General features: G+C 42.8%; 2 protein-coding genes across 4 annotated transcripts in view; both read right to left on the bottom strand.

Annotated features, from left to right (window-relative positions):
* LOC311062527 (monocyte chemotactic protein 1B-like) overlaps positions 1-18350 on the bottom strand; it is a 64595-nt gene that overhangs the window by 24474 nt on the left and 21771 nt on the right. The window lies entirely within an intron of this gene.
* The window catches only part of stum (stum, mechanosensory transduction mediator homolog), a 33023-nt gene that overhangs the window by 3389 nt on the left and 11284 nt on the right, over positions 1-18350 (bottom strand). The window contains exon 2 of one of the 2 annotated variants that reach the window (XM_084081633.1): positions 11270-11461. In XM_084081633.1, the coding sequence (XP_083937759.1) occupies positions 11270-11461 (192 nt within the window). The remainder of the gene's footprint in view (positions 1-11269; positions 11462-18350) is intronic. The other variant, XM_084081634.1, reaches the window with a different exon arrangement.

Below are 18350 nucleotides of genomic sequence, written 5' to 3'. Positions count from 1 at the left end.
GGGTGTGTAATGGATAGAAAACTAGTCATTTTTTTGGGTGAACTAGTCCTTTAGTACAGCTTTAAGCTACCCTGTACTGACATGTTTGCTTATTCCCCGCATGTGTGCTGTGGTCCCTGTTACTACTATCAACCCCCCACCGCGGTGCTACACAGCAAAACTGTCAGTGTTAATTCATCCATCTGTTACTCTGAGAGTGTCCGAATGAAACCATTGGTTTCATTCGTACACTCTCGGACTCAAATTAGGGCGTTGTCCCGGGGTGCCTTCATTCAGTGATTTGTGAACTCTGCCCACTTTTGTCTCTTTATATACCTGTCTCCTCACTCAGCTCAGTATACCTGACAAAGGCCACATCGGCCGAAACGTTGTTGTTTTTCTGACCGCTCTGTTTATTAGATTTATGTTGGGAGCTTTAAGACGGTGTGTACTTCCTTTTGTTCACAGTTTTCCGTGAGCATTAAAGTAGCTCCGCCCCCCCCCCCCCCCCCCCCTCTCCCCTCTCAAGGAATACAATCGCTAGTTCAAGTGTCATACAGTATAGAACAAACTCCTCTTTGATGGATGTGAGCACACATCGTGATCAAAATGCACAGAGACTTCAGCGACAACTGTGTCTTATTAGACAGCCGGTGACAGACATGGGGGAGGATGGAGAAAAGACAGAAGAAGAGAGATACAGTGAGCGAGAGAGAGAGAGGGAGGAAGGAAGAGAGTGAAAGGGAATAGGCTCTATGCACAGAAGCCATATTATCACTTCCTTCACAGGTGTTACCTATGATACTAATGAAGGCTCTGTTCCATTTAGTGTAGCACAGTGGTTTCCACGACCCCCATAACTCTGAGAGTGAGTTACACACCCGTAAGGGGCCATTTGGAAGCCCATGAGGGTCCCTGGACCCCAACTTTAGACCCACTGGTGTAGCAGAGTGTTTCCAGTGAGCCAACATGCACAACATCAGCACCTTGACTCTGTTTGACCAGAATGGAACAGAGCCTTCATTAGTATCATTGGTAACACCTGTGAATTTCTTCATAATATGGCTACTGTGAATAGAGCCTATGGGGAACAGAGGGAGAGGGAGAGAGAGAGAGAGAGGATTGGCAGGCGGAGAGAAAGAGCAGCGGGGAGCGAGAGAGAAACAGAGAGAGAGAGAGAGAGAGAGAGAGCAGGAGGTATAGTAGGAACAAGAGAATACTGTGATCAAATACAATAGCGTCATTAGACCGAGAATGAGGAGTGGGAGGGAGAGACAGAGAATACAATGATGAAATACTGTATAATCATCCCATACACATCATATGATGAGAGTACAGAGATGCGATACAATACAGGAATACAGTGATGAAATAGATGGAGAGAGATAGAGAGAGAAGGAAGAGAAGAATATATTAATTTTCTGTGATTTTTTGATTAGCTGTGTTTGAATCTGAAGAACGCCTGCTTCATCCCCGCAGTAATAAATTATGATGTTTAAACTTTAGCCACTTAATGCTCACAATGCCTTGTGATGCATCGTTGGCTTGTAGATCTGCTTTGGTAAAATTAAAAGGAAGTTGACATTTTTATTAGAGCTCCTCCACAGCGTTTTTTCCCCCGTTCAATTTAAGTCAATGAGGAGCATATTTTGAATGATCAATTTCTAATCGAGCAATAGGCTCTATGCACAGCAGCCATATTGGGAATGAATTGGGCCCCTTCCTTACTTCCTTCACAGGTGTTACCAATGATACTAATTAAGGCTCTGTTCCATTTAGTGTGGCATAGTGGTTGTCTTATTTTCAAGGACCCCCAATGTCGCCCATAACTCTCAGAGTTACACACCCACCATAAGGGGCCATTTGGGAACCAAAATGGAGTGTTTCTAGTGAGCCAACATACACGATATCAGCACCCTGACAAGAATGGAACAGAGCCTTCATTAGTATCATTGGTAACACCTGTGAAGGAAGTAAGAAGAGACCCAATTTCTCTCCAAAATGGCTGCTGTGCATAGCTAGATAGATTTATTGTCCACCTTTGGAGTTACATCATGGCAAGGTAAACTACACAACCCAAACCTCTAACCAAAGTGGTCTTGCCCTTTAATGGAAGAGGTTATAAATAACACACATTAAAAGTTCAATAAGAACAATGCAAAAGAATCCAAGCTTACAAGGGGACCAGCAGTGCAATGCAAATGCAAAGTGAAAACACAAAAACTGCACAGAAAAAGAAAAAAGACAGACAAACAAATGAGTAAGAATTACACTTTGGATGGGTTGAATACAGAGAACACATTTCACTGTATGCAAATACTGTGTATACTGTATACTGTGCAATATCTGGTCCGCAAAGGAGTGCGGACCAAATATTGTGGATTACCTACAGTGTCTCAAGTTGTTTCCCTTAGCACATTGGTTCTCAAAGTGTGGTCCGGGGACCCCCAGGGGTCCTTGGCGGGGTACCAGGGGGTCCCCAGATAAATAAGTTAATATTGCATCACACTCATTTTAACCACTTTGACCATTATTGTATACTTTGGCTATTCAAAAATAGCAGATAGCGCTCATAGCTCATATGTCACGGTCCGCTCCTCGGGCCTCGGACTTTGACTGTATTTTGCCCTTATTTTGCCCTTTTAAGGACTTATTAGGACTGTATCGTTCCTATTGTATTTCTGTTGCTGCCTTTTGCCTGTATCTTATTTTGTAGTATGTTCTGTGCCTTCCTGTCTGCCCCTGTAGTTCTGTACCTGCCTTGTCTTACCAGTCTTGTGATTGTCTGTGTTTCCACCTGTGTCCTCTCAGTCTCCCAGCCTATCCCAGTGTTGATTGTCAGTTGTGTTCACCTGTGTCCTGTTATCCCTGTGTCTATATACTCCCCTGTGTGTCTAGCTCTTTGTTAGTTCGTCATTCAATGTTACTGTGAGTCTTTGTGGCCTTCAATCTGTTTATCCCTGTTCTTCTGCCCGTGTCTAGTTTTTGCCTGCCCTGAAGTTGGGCTAGTCTTTTGTTTGTTTAATAAACTTTTGAGTTCCACGGTTCGTCTGCATTTGGGTCCTATTCCTCATCTCACCTTAACATCATAGATAGAGCTCATAGCTACGGGCTTGTAGATCTGCTATTTTTGAAAAATCATGAACATTTTGCGCAAATTGTGCATGTATATATTTTTATAGCGAACATTTGCAACTCAAACCTTTGCTTCTGGGGGTCCCTGGAACAAAATAATAAAAAAAGAATCCAATGTCATCCTCCAAAATGTTATAAATCACTTTATGCTTTGGAAAGTATAATGTCAATACTGTGAATCACACTTTAGTCATAGTCAGTGGGCTGAACGTGACAGACAACTGGTATATAGTCTAGTCCTTTAAGCTTATAGCAAAGCCTATTGGTTGCTTCAGTGATAATATGTGGATAACGATTTCACCCTCAGTGCAAACAGAAGAATATACATTTTAATAATATATGATCATATGCAAATACTCTTTTGGCTTTGAGGCTAAGAGCAGAGTGTACACAATGAACACAAAACCCTGGGGCTTACTCCCACACACAAATCGAAAACTGTGTGTGTGTGTGTGTGTGTGTGTGTGTGTGTGTGTGTGTGTGTGTGTGTGTGAGAGAGAGTGTGAGAATGTGCCTGTGGTGTTCTATGTTATTTAACCCATTAAAAATCACACCCTGTGTGAAGGAAGCGGTGCCTTTGGGGCGGGGCTTAACTCATTTCAGTTCGTCCCTATTGGTGGTCTGAGTCCACTTACCAAATGTGTACTTGGTAGCATGCTGCAAACTGGAATGATGGCTGTTTAAAGCCCAGCCAATGGGCAGACAGAGGGGGCGGGGCTTAGGTAATTACATTTCGTCCCTATTGGTGGTTTTAGTGCATGTACAAAATTTGTACTCCGTAGCATGCTGCGAACTTGAGTTATGGCTGTTTAAAGGCCAGCCAATGGGAAGACAGAGGGGGCGGGGCTGCAGCAATTCATGCTTGTCCCTATTGGTGGTCTAAGTCCACATACCAAATTTGGACTTGGTGGCATGCTGCAAACTGGAGTTATAGCTGTTTAAAGTCCCGTGCCCTAAACGGGCGGACGGACATAACAGACGCTGGGGGTCCCTGGACCCCGCTTTGATAACTTCAGCAATTCATGCTCGTCCCTATTGGTGGTCTAAGTGCACATACCAAATTTGGACTTGGTGGCATGCTGCAAACTGGAGTTATAGCTGTTTCAAATCCCGTGCCCTAAACGGGCGGACGGACATAACAGACGCTGGGGGTCCCTGGACCCCGCTTTGATAACTTCAGCAATTCATGCTCGTCCCTATTGGTGGTCTAAGTGCACATACCAAATGTGGACTTGGTGGCATGCTGCAAACTGGAGTTATAGCTGTTTCAAATCCCGTGCCCTAAACGGGCGGACGGACATAACAGACGCTGGGGGTCCCTGGACCCCGCTTTGCTAACTTCAGCAATTCATGCTCGTCCCTATTGGTGGTCTAAGTGCACATACCAAATGTGGACTTGGTGGCATGCTGCAAACTGGAGTTATAGCTGTTTCAAATCCCGTGCTCATCATCCCGTGCTGATACGGACGGACGGACATACGGACAAAGTCAAGCTTAGAGCGGTTGGCACCGCTAAAAACGGGATCTGTGTAACCACTTTGACCATTATTTTATACATTGCCTATTAAAAATAGCAGATCTACAAGCTCATAGCGCTATGAGCTTGTAGATCTATTTATATTTTTAAAGCAAACATTTTTTTAAACTCAAATCTTTGTTTCTGGAGGTCCCCGGAACAACATATTTTGAGATGGGGGTCCGTGGCCAAATACATGTCATTTTGGGAGTCCTTTACATGAAAAAAGTTTGAGAAGCACTGATTATAGCAACATAAGTTTTATTAATTGTTTTACTATGTGCCGCACTATGAGCTTGTATATCTGCTATTTTTGAATAGCCAAAGTATAAGATAATGGTTAAAATCTAAAATGACAGATGCTTTCCTGGTCTTAATGCATTAAGTACTGTACATACATGTCCTCATATAGCATTTCTGCTTTCTGAGACTCAACTCAACTCTACTTGTCTCTTTTGGTATTCCATTGGGCAGAGTTATCTGCTACTTATTTTGGCATATAGAGGCTATGCGCGTGACATCATCGTACCCGGAAGTTATGCCTATTGAGTGGCAAAAAACGACTTTCTGGCCTTGTTTTAAACAACGTCAAACTCACCAACATGGCAGCTTTACGGAAAGCTTGAATAGGCTCTATGCACAGCAGCCATATCGGAAAGAAATTGGGCCTCTTCTTTCACAGGTGTTACCAATGATATTAATGAAGGCTCTGTTCCATTCTGGTCAGGGTGCTGATATCGTGCATGTTGGCTCACTAGAAACACTCCATTTTGGTTCCCAAATGGCCCCTTATGGTGGGTGTGTAACTCTGAGAGTTATGGGGGTCCTTGAAAATTAGACAACCAACCACTATGCCACACTAAATGGAACAGAGCCTTAATTAGTATCATTGGTAACACCTGTGAAGGAAGTAAGGAAGGGGCCCAATTCATTCCCAATATGGCTGCTGTGCATAGCGCCTATTATCCTCTTTCAGTCTGCAAAGTTTTTGTTTCATAAAAATCCACCATAGACATGTTATGAGTTACTTTCTGTCAATGAATTCCATGCAGGTGATAATTTTTCTAAGTCTCAGAGTTTGGAAGCGCTCGTTTTCAATAAGGCAACGTCCTGCTGCCTCCTGCATTATGTCACATTTAGAAACAGGTGGTACGCAGGACCGTTGAGTGATTTCCAACGAGCACTTAGGGGCGGCCATAGCTGAGTGGTTAGTGAGCCTGCCTAGGGAGCCAGAGGCCCTGATTGCCCCAGGTACGATTCCAGGCCAGGCCAGCAAATGTGTCGATGAAATGAAATTGGTCCCTGAGCAAGACTCTTAACCCCTAATTGCTCACAGGCCTAGCCTGGCTCCATACCATAGACCCCGCCCACCCTCTGAGTGGACTGCCTCTGGTTTGGAGTTGTAAATGTGAACCTAGGACTTCTCCGGTACAAAATACGTTGTCCAATGAGATGATTACCCGTATTGCCTCTAAGATTATCGGACTTCCCACACCCACACTTTATGATATGAACAATAAATCCATCACACGCTTAGCGCTCACAATAGCAAATTACACTGATCATCCCCTCCATTGTTGTAACCCAGGTTTCAAATGCTGTCTCTCACACACACACACAGACAGCAGTGACACCGATACATTTACACACGCACACACACACACACACACACACACACACACACACACACACACACACACACACACACAACACACACACACACAGCAATCAAGTCACTGACTAGTCACAAGTGATTGCAATTGGCAATCACTACTAAACATTTTAACCTCAACTCACCAATTCAATCAACTTCAACACCTTACAACTGGCTGGCTGACACTGCTTTATACTAGGGTGTGGCTGGTAGTCAGTGATTGATAAATTGCAATCACTGGTGTGACTAGTCAGTGACTTGATTGCTGAGACTGTGTGTGCATGGGCGGCCTTTGCTATGTTTTTGCTATGTAACATTTGGGGCATTTGGGAGGTAAAGGGGAGACACTTTATTGTGATGGGGCGACAGGAAAAGGAGAGGTGTTGTTGCTGCTAAGTTGTCGAGACAGGCTGCGCGCGATAGTGATAACAGTCAAAACTAATTGTATCAATACAAGTTAATATATGCCACAGACACTTTGAAACGAGAGGGCGATGCACAAGCAGGACGTTAATCATAAAGGTGGACCGTGGACTAACGTTACCACTTGAACTGAAAAGCTCTGAGGAAACTGTACAATGATCATCATTCATCACAAATGCTCTAATCAACTTTCTCGAACAACCTGTGAGTAGCCTCTTTATTGTCTGAACAGGTCAGCTAAGCAACCTTATAAATATAAAGGATACAGCATTGTCATACTGTATTTAAAAACACATCATCATTATTCACATAGCCTAACTGATTAGGTTACTCTCCTCTATCCTATCTCTATCCCTCAGCTCAAAGCCTGTATCAACACAATAATGTCATAGGTGTGCCGTGGTGATGATTGTTTTCCATTCTACATGATAGAATTTAGCTTTAGAGTTTAGCTTGTTGGAACGGCAGGCTCCGTTGCAGATCCACAGAGTCAGACCTGCTGTGAATCTCCGACGGTAATGTGTTTTGGTGTGTTCATGGACTCCTCTTTGCCCATTTATTCATATACTAGAGTTTCGGGGGGCTACGCCCCCCTCAACCCCAGCCGCGCACGGGGCCCAGCGTGGCCGCGTGTATATTGGGGTACTGAAATTGCTGGAGTAAAACTGTGGAAAAGTTAAAAAAAAAAAAAAAAAAATTTGAAAAAAATATATTTTTGATGTTTGAGGGGGACCCCCGCGGACCCCCTGCTGGTCGACGGACCCCCTGTGGAGTGTTGGGCCGCGCGGGGACCCCCCTGGAACATGGCGGACCCCTTCGGTGTTTTTTTTTTTTTCATGAAGGTGGTTGCTTGTTTCTGGCGCTTGTTTTTAGAGAACCTGGCATGCCAACGACTTGGCAACCCGACTTGTTTGTTTTTGTGTTTGGGATGAACATGGCACGTGAAGGACGGACATAGTGTGATCGAGACATGAGTGAAGTGAAAGTAACGGCCTGGGTGGAACAAAGGAGGTACGTAAGAAGGGGGGGGGGGGGGGGGGGGGTTGAAGCAAAGGAGCTGCGTGTGTGTTGGTGTGGAGGAGATGGGCAGAGTGCAATGGCGGCGCAAGCCAGCGCATGCTGCCGCACGTTACACCAGAAATGGTGCCTGGAGAAAATGGTGACCAAAAAAAAAGTTTTGAAAAAAAGGAAAAAACCCCCGCAGCGGCTGGCTGCTGTTGTGGTGATGAGGTCGTGCGCACGGTAAACGGTACGAAGCTGCCTCCCCTTCCGTTTTGTCCGACATTTGGTGAGTAGAATTAATTATGTTGCGCGGTGGAAAAGGTGTAGTGAGCAGTGAGATGTCCCCTACGCGAGGTGTAAATTCAGCGCGGCCGCCGTGGCGAGTCAGTTGGCGACATGTGGTCTGGCGGTGCGTTGTTTATTCGATAACAGAGCTGTGGGGTGTCGACACCGAGGGTGCGGAAGTCGGTCGCCATTTATATAGTTAGATAACAGAAGTGCCGCGAGTAGCTCATCATATTCTAATAAAACTGTTGGTTTATTTGTGCATGTCAGAAACAGTCTAATATCAGAGTAAATAGGATGAGGATCCAATTAAATCAGGGCTCATCTAAATGAATCTGATTATTTTGAAAGAAAGTGAATGATGTAATGACAATGGCAAACAATATTACTTTTGTTAATTTAATGTGAGTGAGTTGTTTTATCTGCTGTCCATGGTGGAAGTGCAATAGTCTAATTCATTTAGTTGAAAATGCACCATTATGGATTACGGAAGCAAACCAACTTCAGTCCGCAATCTTTTTTTCAAAAAATCTGCTCCCCTGCGGCGGCGGCGGTGGGGGAGGGGTTTGTATATGGGCCTCATATTAGCTCTTGAAACGGGGCTCCAGATCCTTAAGGCCGCCTGTGTGTGTGTGTGTGTGTGTGTGTGTGTGTGTGTGTGTGTGTGTGTGTGTGTGTGTGTGTGTGTGTGTGTGTGTGTGTGTGTGTGTGTGTGTGTGTGTGTGTGTGTTTGTGTGAGAGACACAGCAGTGACACACAGACAGCAGTGACACCAATACATTTACAGCATTTGAAACCTGACTCATGCCATCTGGACAAAGATACAGAACTTTGAAATGGCAAAAAGTTTGTTTTAGTGGAAGTTTTGTCCCTTCAGCCATTGCTGCACTAAACAAACTGTGTCGCTGATATGATGGTTTTGTGTATACTGGGGACTTCATGTACTGTCTTGGTGTTACTATTATTATTATTATTATCATCCTCGTCACCGAGGTTCTAAGCGAGCTGATGAAGCGATACCAAATGGTGACGTGAAAACATTCGTTGGAAAGAATTGTCACTAGTGTCACTGCGTCACAATGAACTCTCCTATGCTATGCTGCATGGAATACTGTTCCTGAATACTGTTAAGAAGGTATTAACCTAGCCATAATGTGAAATTAATCGATATCGTGCAACTGCATGGCCGGGTTCCTCACCTGAAAGTGTTTTTATGCTTTCATATTTGAATCCGTTCCAGCATTTTCTAGGCTTTCAAACACACAAAAAGCTTAACAAGCATACATACAGACTACTTGGCAACACGTTCCGTCTTGGCTACACTATGAAGTGATACTCGAAACACATTGCCAAGTAGCGTGCATGTCTGTTAAGCCCTGCGTGTTCAAAAGCCTAGACAATGCTTTAAACTGTGTAAACTGTAAAGGATACATATTTTATTTATTTTTCAGTATGTTTTAGTTGTTTTTTTTTCTTCTTTTTTAGACAGGAAGACATCACTTTCACACCCCATATATTGTTGCTGTCGGATGGAAAACAATACAAAACCAATTTCTATTCAGGAAATGGAAGAAAGAACGTAGTATATGTTCCAATCAAGCGGAGACGAGTCGAGGCGGTACCACACAATAGAAAAGCGTCAAAAGTGATTGTACAGCAACCACAGCTGACTTAACTTTCAACCTGACATCCCTATTTTGGGCATGTCATTATAGGCGGAATAAAAACAAGGAAAGAAGAGCTACAATCTCACAACACGTTGCGCATTGTACTTGCACTCCATGCTGCCGTTTGAGTCAGCATGCCTCTTTCTCTGGAAATATATCTTTTCCTGCTACTGTAGCTTTTACCATTATGCTATGTAATGTACACTATGTATTGTATGTCTTACTGATGAATTGAGTACAATGGGTCACAATGGGAACAAGCCCCCCAGGGCTTTTTGTGTAACTTTTGACTGTACTACATGTACTGTTAATAATCTTGTTAATAAAGTATTCAGTCAGTCAATCAATCAATCGAAAGAAAGAAAGAAAGAAAGAAAACAAAGTGAGAAAAGCTTCTATCTAGAGTACAATAAAGATAGATCTATCTAGATCAGTGGTTCCCAAACTGGAACCATGCAGGGGGGTCCCCAAATTATTAGTAAACAAACCAACATACAGTATAGGTGTACACATACAGAGAATCTTACAATTGAATGACTTTTAAGACCTTTTTAATACCAAATTGGCCAAATTGTCAAATATTGCGTAAGAAAGAGGCAAACCTTGTGAAAATAGACGATCTACAAGCTCACAACGCCTCGCACTGCGAGGCGTTGTGAGCTTGTAGGTCGGGTATTTTCACAATATCTATCTGTTGAACTGGGTCAAACTAAATGCAATGCCTACAATTCCAAGTGCTTGTCAGGGTGGGGTGGTGGTATATTATTATTTTGGGGGATCGCAAAGGAAAGTTTGGAAAGTTTGGGAACTAGGGGTGTCGAAAATTATCGATGTGAATCGATAATCGATTTTAACATTAACGATGCGACTACATCGATGCGCATCGTATCGAATCGTTTTGTATTTAATATTTAATCATCTCTGAATCGAATCGAAGCCCATGTATCGGATACCCCTTGGAGTGGACAGATGCACACCCCTAATAAACACAATGGTGTGATACATTTACTTGCCATCCATCTTTTTCCAGTATTTGAAGGTCAGCCAAGCCATGCAACTTTAACTTTATAGATTAAGTTGGGAAATTTCATTAAACCTGTAGCGGATAACAACCAGATCGTATCGAATCGTATCAAATCGTATCAAATCGTATCAAATCGTATCAAATTCCAAACAAATCGAAATCGCATCTAATTGCACCCAATAGAATCGAATCGAATCGTTTTGTATTTAATATTTAATTATCTCTGAATCGAATCGAAGCCCATGTATCGGATACGCATCGTATCGCCTTGGAGTGGACAGATGCACACCCCTATTGGGAACCCTTGATCTAGATCTGTGGTTCCCAAACCTTTTATCTCGAGATCCCAAAAGAGAAATTAGATGTCTGCCCGGGATCTAAACTAGTGAAAATAGAAGATCTACAAGCTTATAGATATGCTATTTTCACTACTTCTTAAACATTTGTTTTGTAATTTAGGCAATTTCACTGATTATTTCTATTTTATTCATGAAATTCATATTGAAAAAAGTGTTTGAATTTGTTTTTCAACTGGAAATCTTAAGAAAATCTTTGGGAAAATAAAGGGGTCAGAGGGCGAGGACGAGACTCACTGGCCAGGATGACCATGTCCATGCCCCAGAAGATGCTCATGATCCAGCCGACCATGATGACCGCGGTCAGGATCTGGATGAGGGCGGCCGCCACGTTGAGCCAGAACACGCAGCACCGGCCGCGCTGAGACACCAGCTCATTGTGCGCTCCACACAGCACCGTGAACGCTGAGATGAACGTACCTGCAGAGAGAGAGAGAGAGAGAGAGAGAGAGAGAGAGAGAGAGAGAGAGAGAGAGAGAGAGGATTAAAACCAGAGTTACTGAAGGGAAAACAGTGTTTCTCTATAATAATCTAATAATATAATAATCTCTATAATAATCAGTTTAATAATCAGTTAAAGTTACTGTCACTCTCCATGAAACTTAACTGAATACCCTGATCATTTAGAGAATGGAAACGTGTGTGTGTGTGTGTGTGTGTGTGTGTGTGTGTGTGTGTGTGTGCGTGTGCGTGCGTGCCTGCGTGTGTGCGCGTTTGCATTTGTGTGTGTGATCCAATTATTTAATCACAGCACTTTCCCATGACTATTATTATTTCCGCAGGAACAGAAAAATCAGACTTTTGCCCCTTTGTGGTCCAGATCTCTAATTTATTCTCCCTGTTTTGTCGTCAACGGAATATCCGGTCAGTTACCAGAGTGTCCTGTCCAGATTTGTTATTAATTTAACCGTCTATCTACAGTGTATTTAGCCTGATTTATAGGCTACTTCAGTGCATTCGAAAATAGCAGATCTCCCAGCTCACAGTGCGTTGCGTCATGGCTGGTTGTGAGCTTGGAGATCGTCATTTTCAGCGAGCGCGCCACCATTGCACGATGGAGTATAAATTCAGCCCGTTTTGCAGTGAGGCCTAACCTGAATACAACTAGACTGTATAAACACATTCACATTTATGCTGATGTTGGATGTTTTTGGTTAGCTTCACAAAGAGGTCCAGACTGGTATGTATTAAGATACGGAAAAAATGTCACCACAAAAGGATTCAGAGAAACAGCGACATGAGTACATTTTGAATACCGAACTTCTACTTGTAACAGGGCCTGTTATAAATAGCCTGTTACAGGGTATTGATACTTCACTTACGGAGGTAAGAGAACACTCTGGATTTCGCTGTGCGTCTGAACTCTGGCCCTGCCATATGAATGCTCTCGGCTGCTGAATGTTGCACAAAAGAAACGCCCGGTGGAGGTGACCTTGCTGACTTTGTGACATTTGCGTTTCACTGGTTGTGAAATCGAAGCGAAAGGGGGGGGGGGGACATAGATTGGTGAAGCAATAGGAAGCGCCGCTCAAATCCGGGCGGCTGGGTTTGGATCCGCCGTTCAAGACCATCGATTTGGCTCGTTCTTTCAGTCTAGTTTATCTCTGGCTCTGCTTCTGTTTTTTCTCCACCAGTTTCTTTCCATTCATCTCTTTATCTGTCTGTCAAGGCAAGGCAAGGCAAGGCAAGGCAAGGCAAGGCAAGGCAAGGCAAGGAACGGGCAAGGAAAGGAACGGGCAAGGAAAGGAAAGCAAACCATGCAATGCAATGCCTTGTACGAGGCAAAGGAAGTCGAGGCAATGCAAGGCAATGTGAGGTACGGCAAATGTATGTGTACATTTCATACCAAATTCATAGTTTTTTACATAAAGAATAAAAAGCTGCGTACACACACTCACTCACTCACTCACACACACACACACACACACACACACACACACACACACACACACACACACACACACACACACGCTACTAGCCAACGGCTTTGAACATCAGACAGCAGACAGAAGATTTCTGAGGTCACGGAGACCACACCCACCAACTGGCGTCAACACGCTGTTGGCAGAGAGAAGACAGCTTGCACCGCCCACAACCAGCTCTTTACTGCCAGCACATGAATAGGATTTCATATTACATATTTGTGTCATCATTTCGTATTATGGCTTCTTCTTTTCCCCACTGTCAGATTTAAATCAACGCTCACATTACACTGCACAGACCTCATGCTGCTAAACTCTTGAGTGTCAATTCTAGGTGGTCATTTTTGTGTTTGATTGGTCTGCATGCACTAATGGGGCAGGAGCAACCGACAGGTTAGAACAGCAGGCGTGTTCACAAAATCCTTTCAGTGTTTCAGGAGTAGTTTACCCCCAAAATTACTTATTTTCTATGAATTTTACACCCCATAAAGCCTTGAATTTATGAAGATTTTTTTTTGTTGTTGTCACATTCCCGATCTCTTCCGAACATTATGCATAGCCGGGGGTTGGGGCGTTACAATATTAAAACCAAAAGTAACCAAAAGTTTTGGTTTTGGATATAACGCCTGACTACGACGATATAAATGTAAAGCCTTAATTTGTTTTTAAAAGGTAGAGATATACTACTACTTTCTGTTATATGAGAAGATGATTTTTTATTTGTCGATTGATTTCTGACATGCATCATGTACTGTATGTAATAATGTGTGTGTGCGTGTGCGTGTGCGTGTGCGTGTGCGTGTGCGTGTGCGTGTTCGTGTTTGTGACTGTGTGTGTGACTGTGTGTGTGTGTGTGTGTGCATATTACTCAGACTAATTACTATAATCGTGAGGAGAACTCTCCATCAGCGCTTACAGGTGGTGTGGGAGGATAATAATGGAGTGTGTGAGATAGAGAGACAGAGAGAGAGGGTGAAGGAGGGCGAAGGAGGGAGAGAGAAAGGTTAAAGTGAGTCTACTAGACAGAGACAAAGCGAGGGGGTGAGGAAGCAGTTACAGAGAGAGAGATAGAGAGAGTGGGAGAGAGAGAGAGTGATCGGGCTAATTATAGCTGTGAGTAAACCTACTCGCACTGGCCAACCGCCAAAGTGTACCAAAACAAACACACACACACACGCGCACACACACACACACACACACACACACACACACACACACACACACTCACACACTCACGCACACGCACACGCACACGCACACAAACACTACTCACTGCCAGTGAGGAGCCCCCTGTTTTTTTGTAAAAATGTTATGATAGTAATCATTACTAATAGAGAGTGTTTGTTCAGTAACCAGCCTCTGGTCACCAGAGAACACGTTGTCACAGTACGTTTTGCAGAAACGTACGGTGATAACAGTTTTTATCCCAAAAACGTTGCATGTGAACGTGGTGCGCAGATGAGAACCGCATGTAGAGTCAATCGTTGATTTTACGTTGCACGCCAACGAACCCTACACCTAACCTTAACCCTAACCTTAACCCTAAACCTAACCTTAACCCTAAACCTAACCTTAACCCTAAGCCTATAACTTTAACGCAGGGGTGGGGTACTTTGATGATGGAGAGGGCCATTCTGCAAAAATAGCAGATCTATAAGCTTGTAGATCTGCTATTTTTGAATTGGAATCCTGAAAAGTAACATTTTTATTACGGGGCCAGAGCTCAGCTCTGGACCTGTTTTATTATTCGCTTTATTCTGTCACTTCTGCCACTTTTCGCAGTTCTGGCTGAACCGCGCTGTCGCTTTTTACGAAACTCGGCCATATGGTAGATGGTCATGAAAAACGATCAAGAAATAATTCTCACAATCTTTCGTCCAAAGGTGGCGCTATAGCACTCAATTGAAAATGCCAACTTTGACCAGGTACAACTCATGCCCTGTTTGACCTACAGCCATGAAACTTGGATACACATATGCGTCTCCTCATGCTGAACAACTTTCACCCTCTGACTTTTGACCTCTGACCTTTAGATCTCCCACCATTTTGAATTATATGAAAAACAGTCATTGGCTCCTAACTTCTGCATTTTTTCACTTATGGAAAATCCGTTGGAAATTTTTGTAGGCAGAGGTCCAAAGTTCAAGTATTAAACGTTTCGTGCAGATTGCTCAAAAATCCCAGGAGGAGATAGATTTTAACTATTACAGTTTTATGAAAATTATTCATCTGTGCCTAAAACATACATGCAGACTCACATTTCTTTGAAACTTTGCAGAAATGTACAGGGTCATTCCAAATATCACTGAAACCAATCTTACTCCAATTGGCCAAAAGGGGGCGCTATAGCAATTTTTTGAAAAGGCAGACTTTAAACAGGCATAAGTCATGCCTCGTTTGGCCGAAAGTCGTGAAACTTGCTTACACATGTGCCTTGACTCATGAGGAACACACGTATCGATTTGACCATTAAGCTCCGCCCTTAGATTTTCCGCAATTTTGAGCAGTTTGAAAAATACTTGTTTTTGCCAGTTCTGGCTTAACCGTGCATATGCTTTTTACGAAACTCGGCCATATGGTAGATGCTCATGAAAAACTACCAAGAAATAATTCTCACACTCATTCGTCAAAGGGTGGCGCTATAGCACTCAATTGAAAGTGCCAACTTTGAACAGGTACAACTCATGCCCTGTTTGACCTACAACCATGAAACTTCGATACACACATGCGTCTCTTCATGCCCGACAACTTTTGAGGTCTGACTTTTGACCTCTGACCTTTAGATCGCCCACCATTTTGAATTATATGTAAAACAGTCATTGGCTCCTAACTTCTGCATTTTTTCACTTATGGAAAATCCGTTGGAAATTTTTGTAGGCAGTGGTCCAAAGTTCAAGTGTTAAACGTTTCGTGCAGATTGCTCAAAAATCCCAGGAGGAGATAGATTTTAACTATTACAGTTTTATGAAAATTATTCATCTGTGCCTAAAACATACATGCAGACTCACATTTCTTTGAAACTTTGCAGAAATGTACAGGGTCATTCCAAATATCACTGAAACCAATCTCACTCCAATTGGCCAAAAGGGGGCGCTATAGCAATTTTTTGAAAAGGCAGACTTTAAACAGGCATAAGTCATGCCTCGTTTGGCCGAAAGTCGTGAAACTTGCTTACACATGTGCCTTGACTCATGAGGAACACACGTATCGATTTGACCATTAAGCTCCGCCCTTAGATTTTCCGCAATTTTGAGCAGTTTGAAAAATACTTGTTTTTGCCAGTTCTGGTTTAACCGTGCATACGCTTTTTACGAAACTCGGCCATATGGTAGATGCTCATGAAAAACTACCAAGAAATAATTCTCACACTCATTCGTCAAAGGGTGGCGCTATAGCACTCAATTGAAAGTGCCAACTTTGAACAGGTACAACTCATGCCCTGTTTGACCTACAACCATGAAACTTCGATACACATATGCGTCTCTTCATGCCCGACAACTTTCGTGTTCTGACTTTTGACCTCTGACCTTTAGATCGCCCACCATTTTGAATTATATGAAAAACAGCCATTGGCTCATAACTTCTGCATTTTTTCACTTATGGAAAATCCGCCGCTTTTGTTTTGTCGGCAAAGGTCCTAAGTTCATGTGTAAAATGTTTTGTGCAGATTACTCAAAAATCCCAGGAGGAAATAGATTTTAACTATTGCAGTTTTATGAAAATTATTCATCTGCCCCTAACACATACATGCAAGACTCACATTTCTTTGAAACGTTGCAGTAATGTAGAGAGTCATTCCAAATATCACTGAAACCAATCTCACTCCAATTGGCCAAAGGGGGGCGCTATAGCAATTTTTTGAAAATGCAAACTTTAAACAGGCAAAAGTCATGCCTCGTTTGGCCGAAAGTCGTGAAACTTGCTTACACTTGTGCCTTGACTCATGAGGAACACATCTATCGCTTTGACCAGTAAGCTCCGCCCTTAGATTGTCCGCAATTTTGAGCAGTTTGAAAAACACTTAAACCCAGGATTTTTCAGCTATTTGCGTGAAACTGTATCATCTGTGTGATCTCCTTTTTCACAATTACTTGGCTGTTGGGCCAATGGCGTCTCCCTTAAATGAATGCCTCACAATCTCAAGGTCGCCAGTTCAAGCCTCACTTGATGCAGACTTAATTTAAGTTGAATTGCAAACAACTGACTGTATCAATGAATACATGTGCAAATGGTAAAGATAACCTGAAATGCTTATTTGAGAGTACGTTTTTTCAACGTATAACATACTTCATTCTGAAAATTGCTGATCTACAATCTCACAACTTTTTATGGTTTGTGAGCTTGTAGATCGGCTACTTTCACTAGTTTTGGTTCTGAGGAGATGTACAATTTCTTCATTGGTAAATGGTTTGTGAACGAGTGATCTTAGTGTTAGTGAAACAGGGGCTTGGTTCATGAAAGAAGGCAAGAGTTTATGATCTTCAACAGACAATATCAGCCTGGACAAAGCTATAGCACTATAGGTAGTGTTGCAGCCTATTAGTCTGAAGGTTGAGAGTTCGAATCCTGTTAATGGCAGTAGGTTGAGATGTCCAATCAAACCATTATGTTTCCATCTCTCTCTCTCATCAATCTATTGTTTCCATGTCACTCTCTCTCTCTCTTCAATCTATTCCGTTTCCATGTCTCTCTCTCTCTCTATTCACAGGCCCCGTATTATCGCTGCTTGCAGCTATATTTACGGGGACAGAGCTCTGCTCTGTACACGTATTGTTATTGGCAGTATTCTGTCACTTCTTCTTCTTCTTCTTCTTCTTCTTCTTCTGCCACTTTTCGCAGTTCTGGCTGAACCGCGCTGTCGCTTTTTACGAAACTCGGCCATATGGTAGATGGTCATGAAAAACGATCAAAAAATAATTCTCACAATCTTTTGTCCAAAGGTGGCGCTATAGCACTCAATTGAAAATGCCAACTTTGAACAGGTACAACTCATGCCCTGTTTGACCTACAGCCATGAAACTTGGATACACATATGTGTCTCCTCATGCTGAACAACTTTCACACTCTGACTTTTGACCTCTGACCTTTAGATCTCCCACCATTTTGAATTATATGAAAAACAGTCATTGGCTCCTAACTTCTGCATTTTTTCACTTATGGAAAATCCGTTGGAAATTTTTGTAGAAAGTGGTCCAAAGTTCAAGTGTGAAACGTTTCGTGCAGATTGCTCAAAAATCCCAGGAGGAGATAGATTTTAACTATTACAGTTTTATGAAAATTATTCATCTGTGCCTAAAACATACATGCAGACTCACATTTCTTTGAAACTTTGCAGAAATGTACAGGGTCATTCCAAATATCACTGAAACCAATCTTACTCCAATTGG

This window comes from Gymnoscopelus microlampas (assembly GCF_963454915.1).
Source record: "Gymnoscopelus microlampas genome assembly, chromosome: 16".
Classification (NCBI taxonomy): Eukaryota; Metazoa; Chordata; class Actinopteri; order Myctophiformes; family Myctophidae; genus Gymnoscopelus; species Gymnoscopelus microlampas.
Note: the sequence above shows the minus strand (reverse complement) of the source record. Positions and strands in the feature narration are given on the sequence as shown.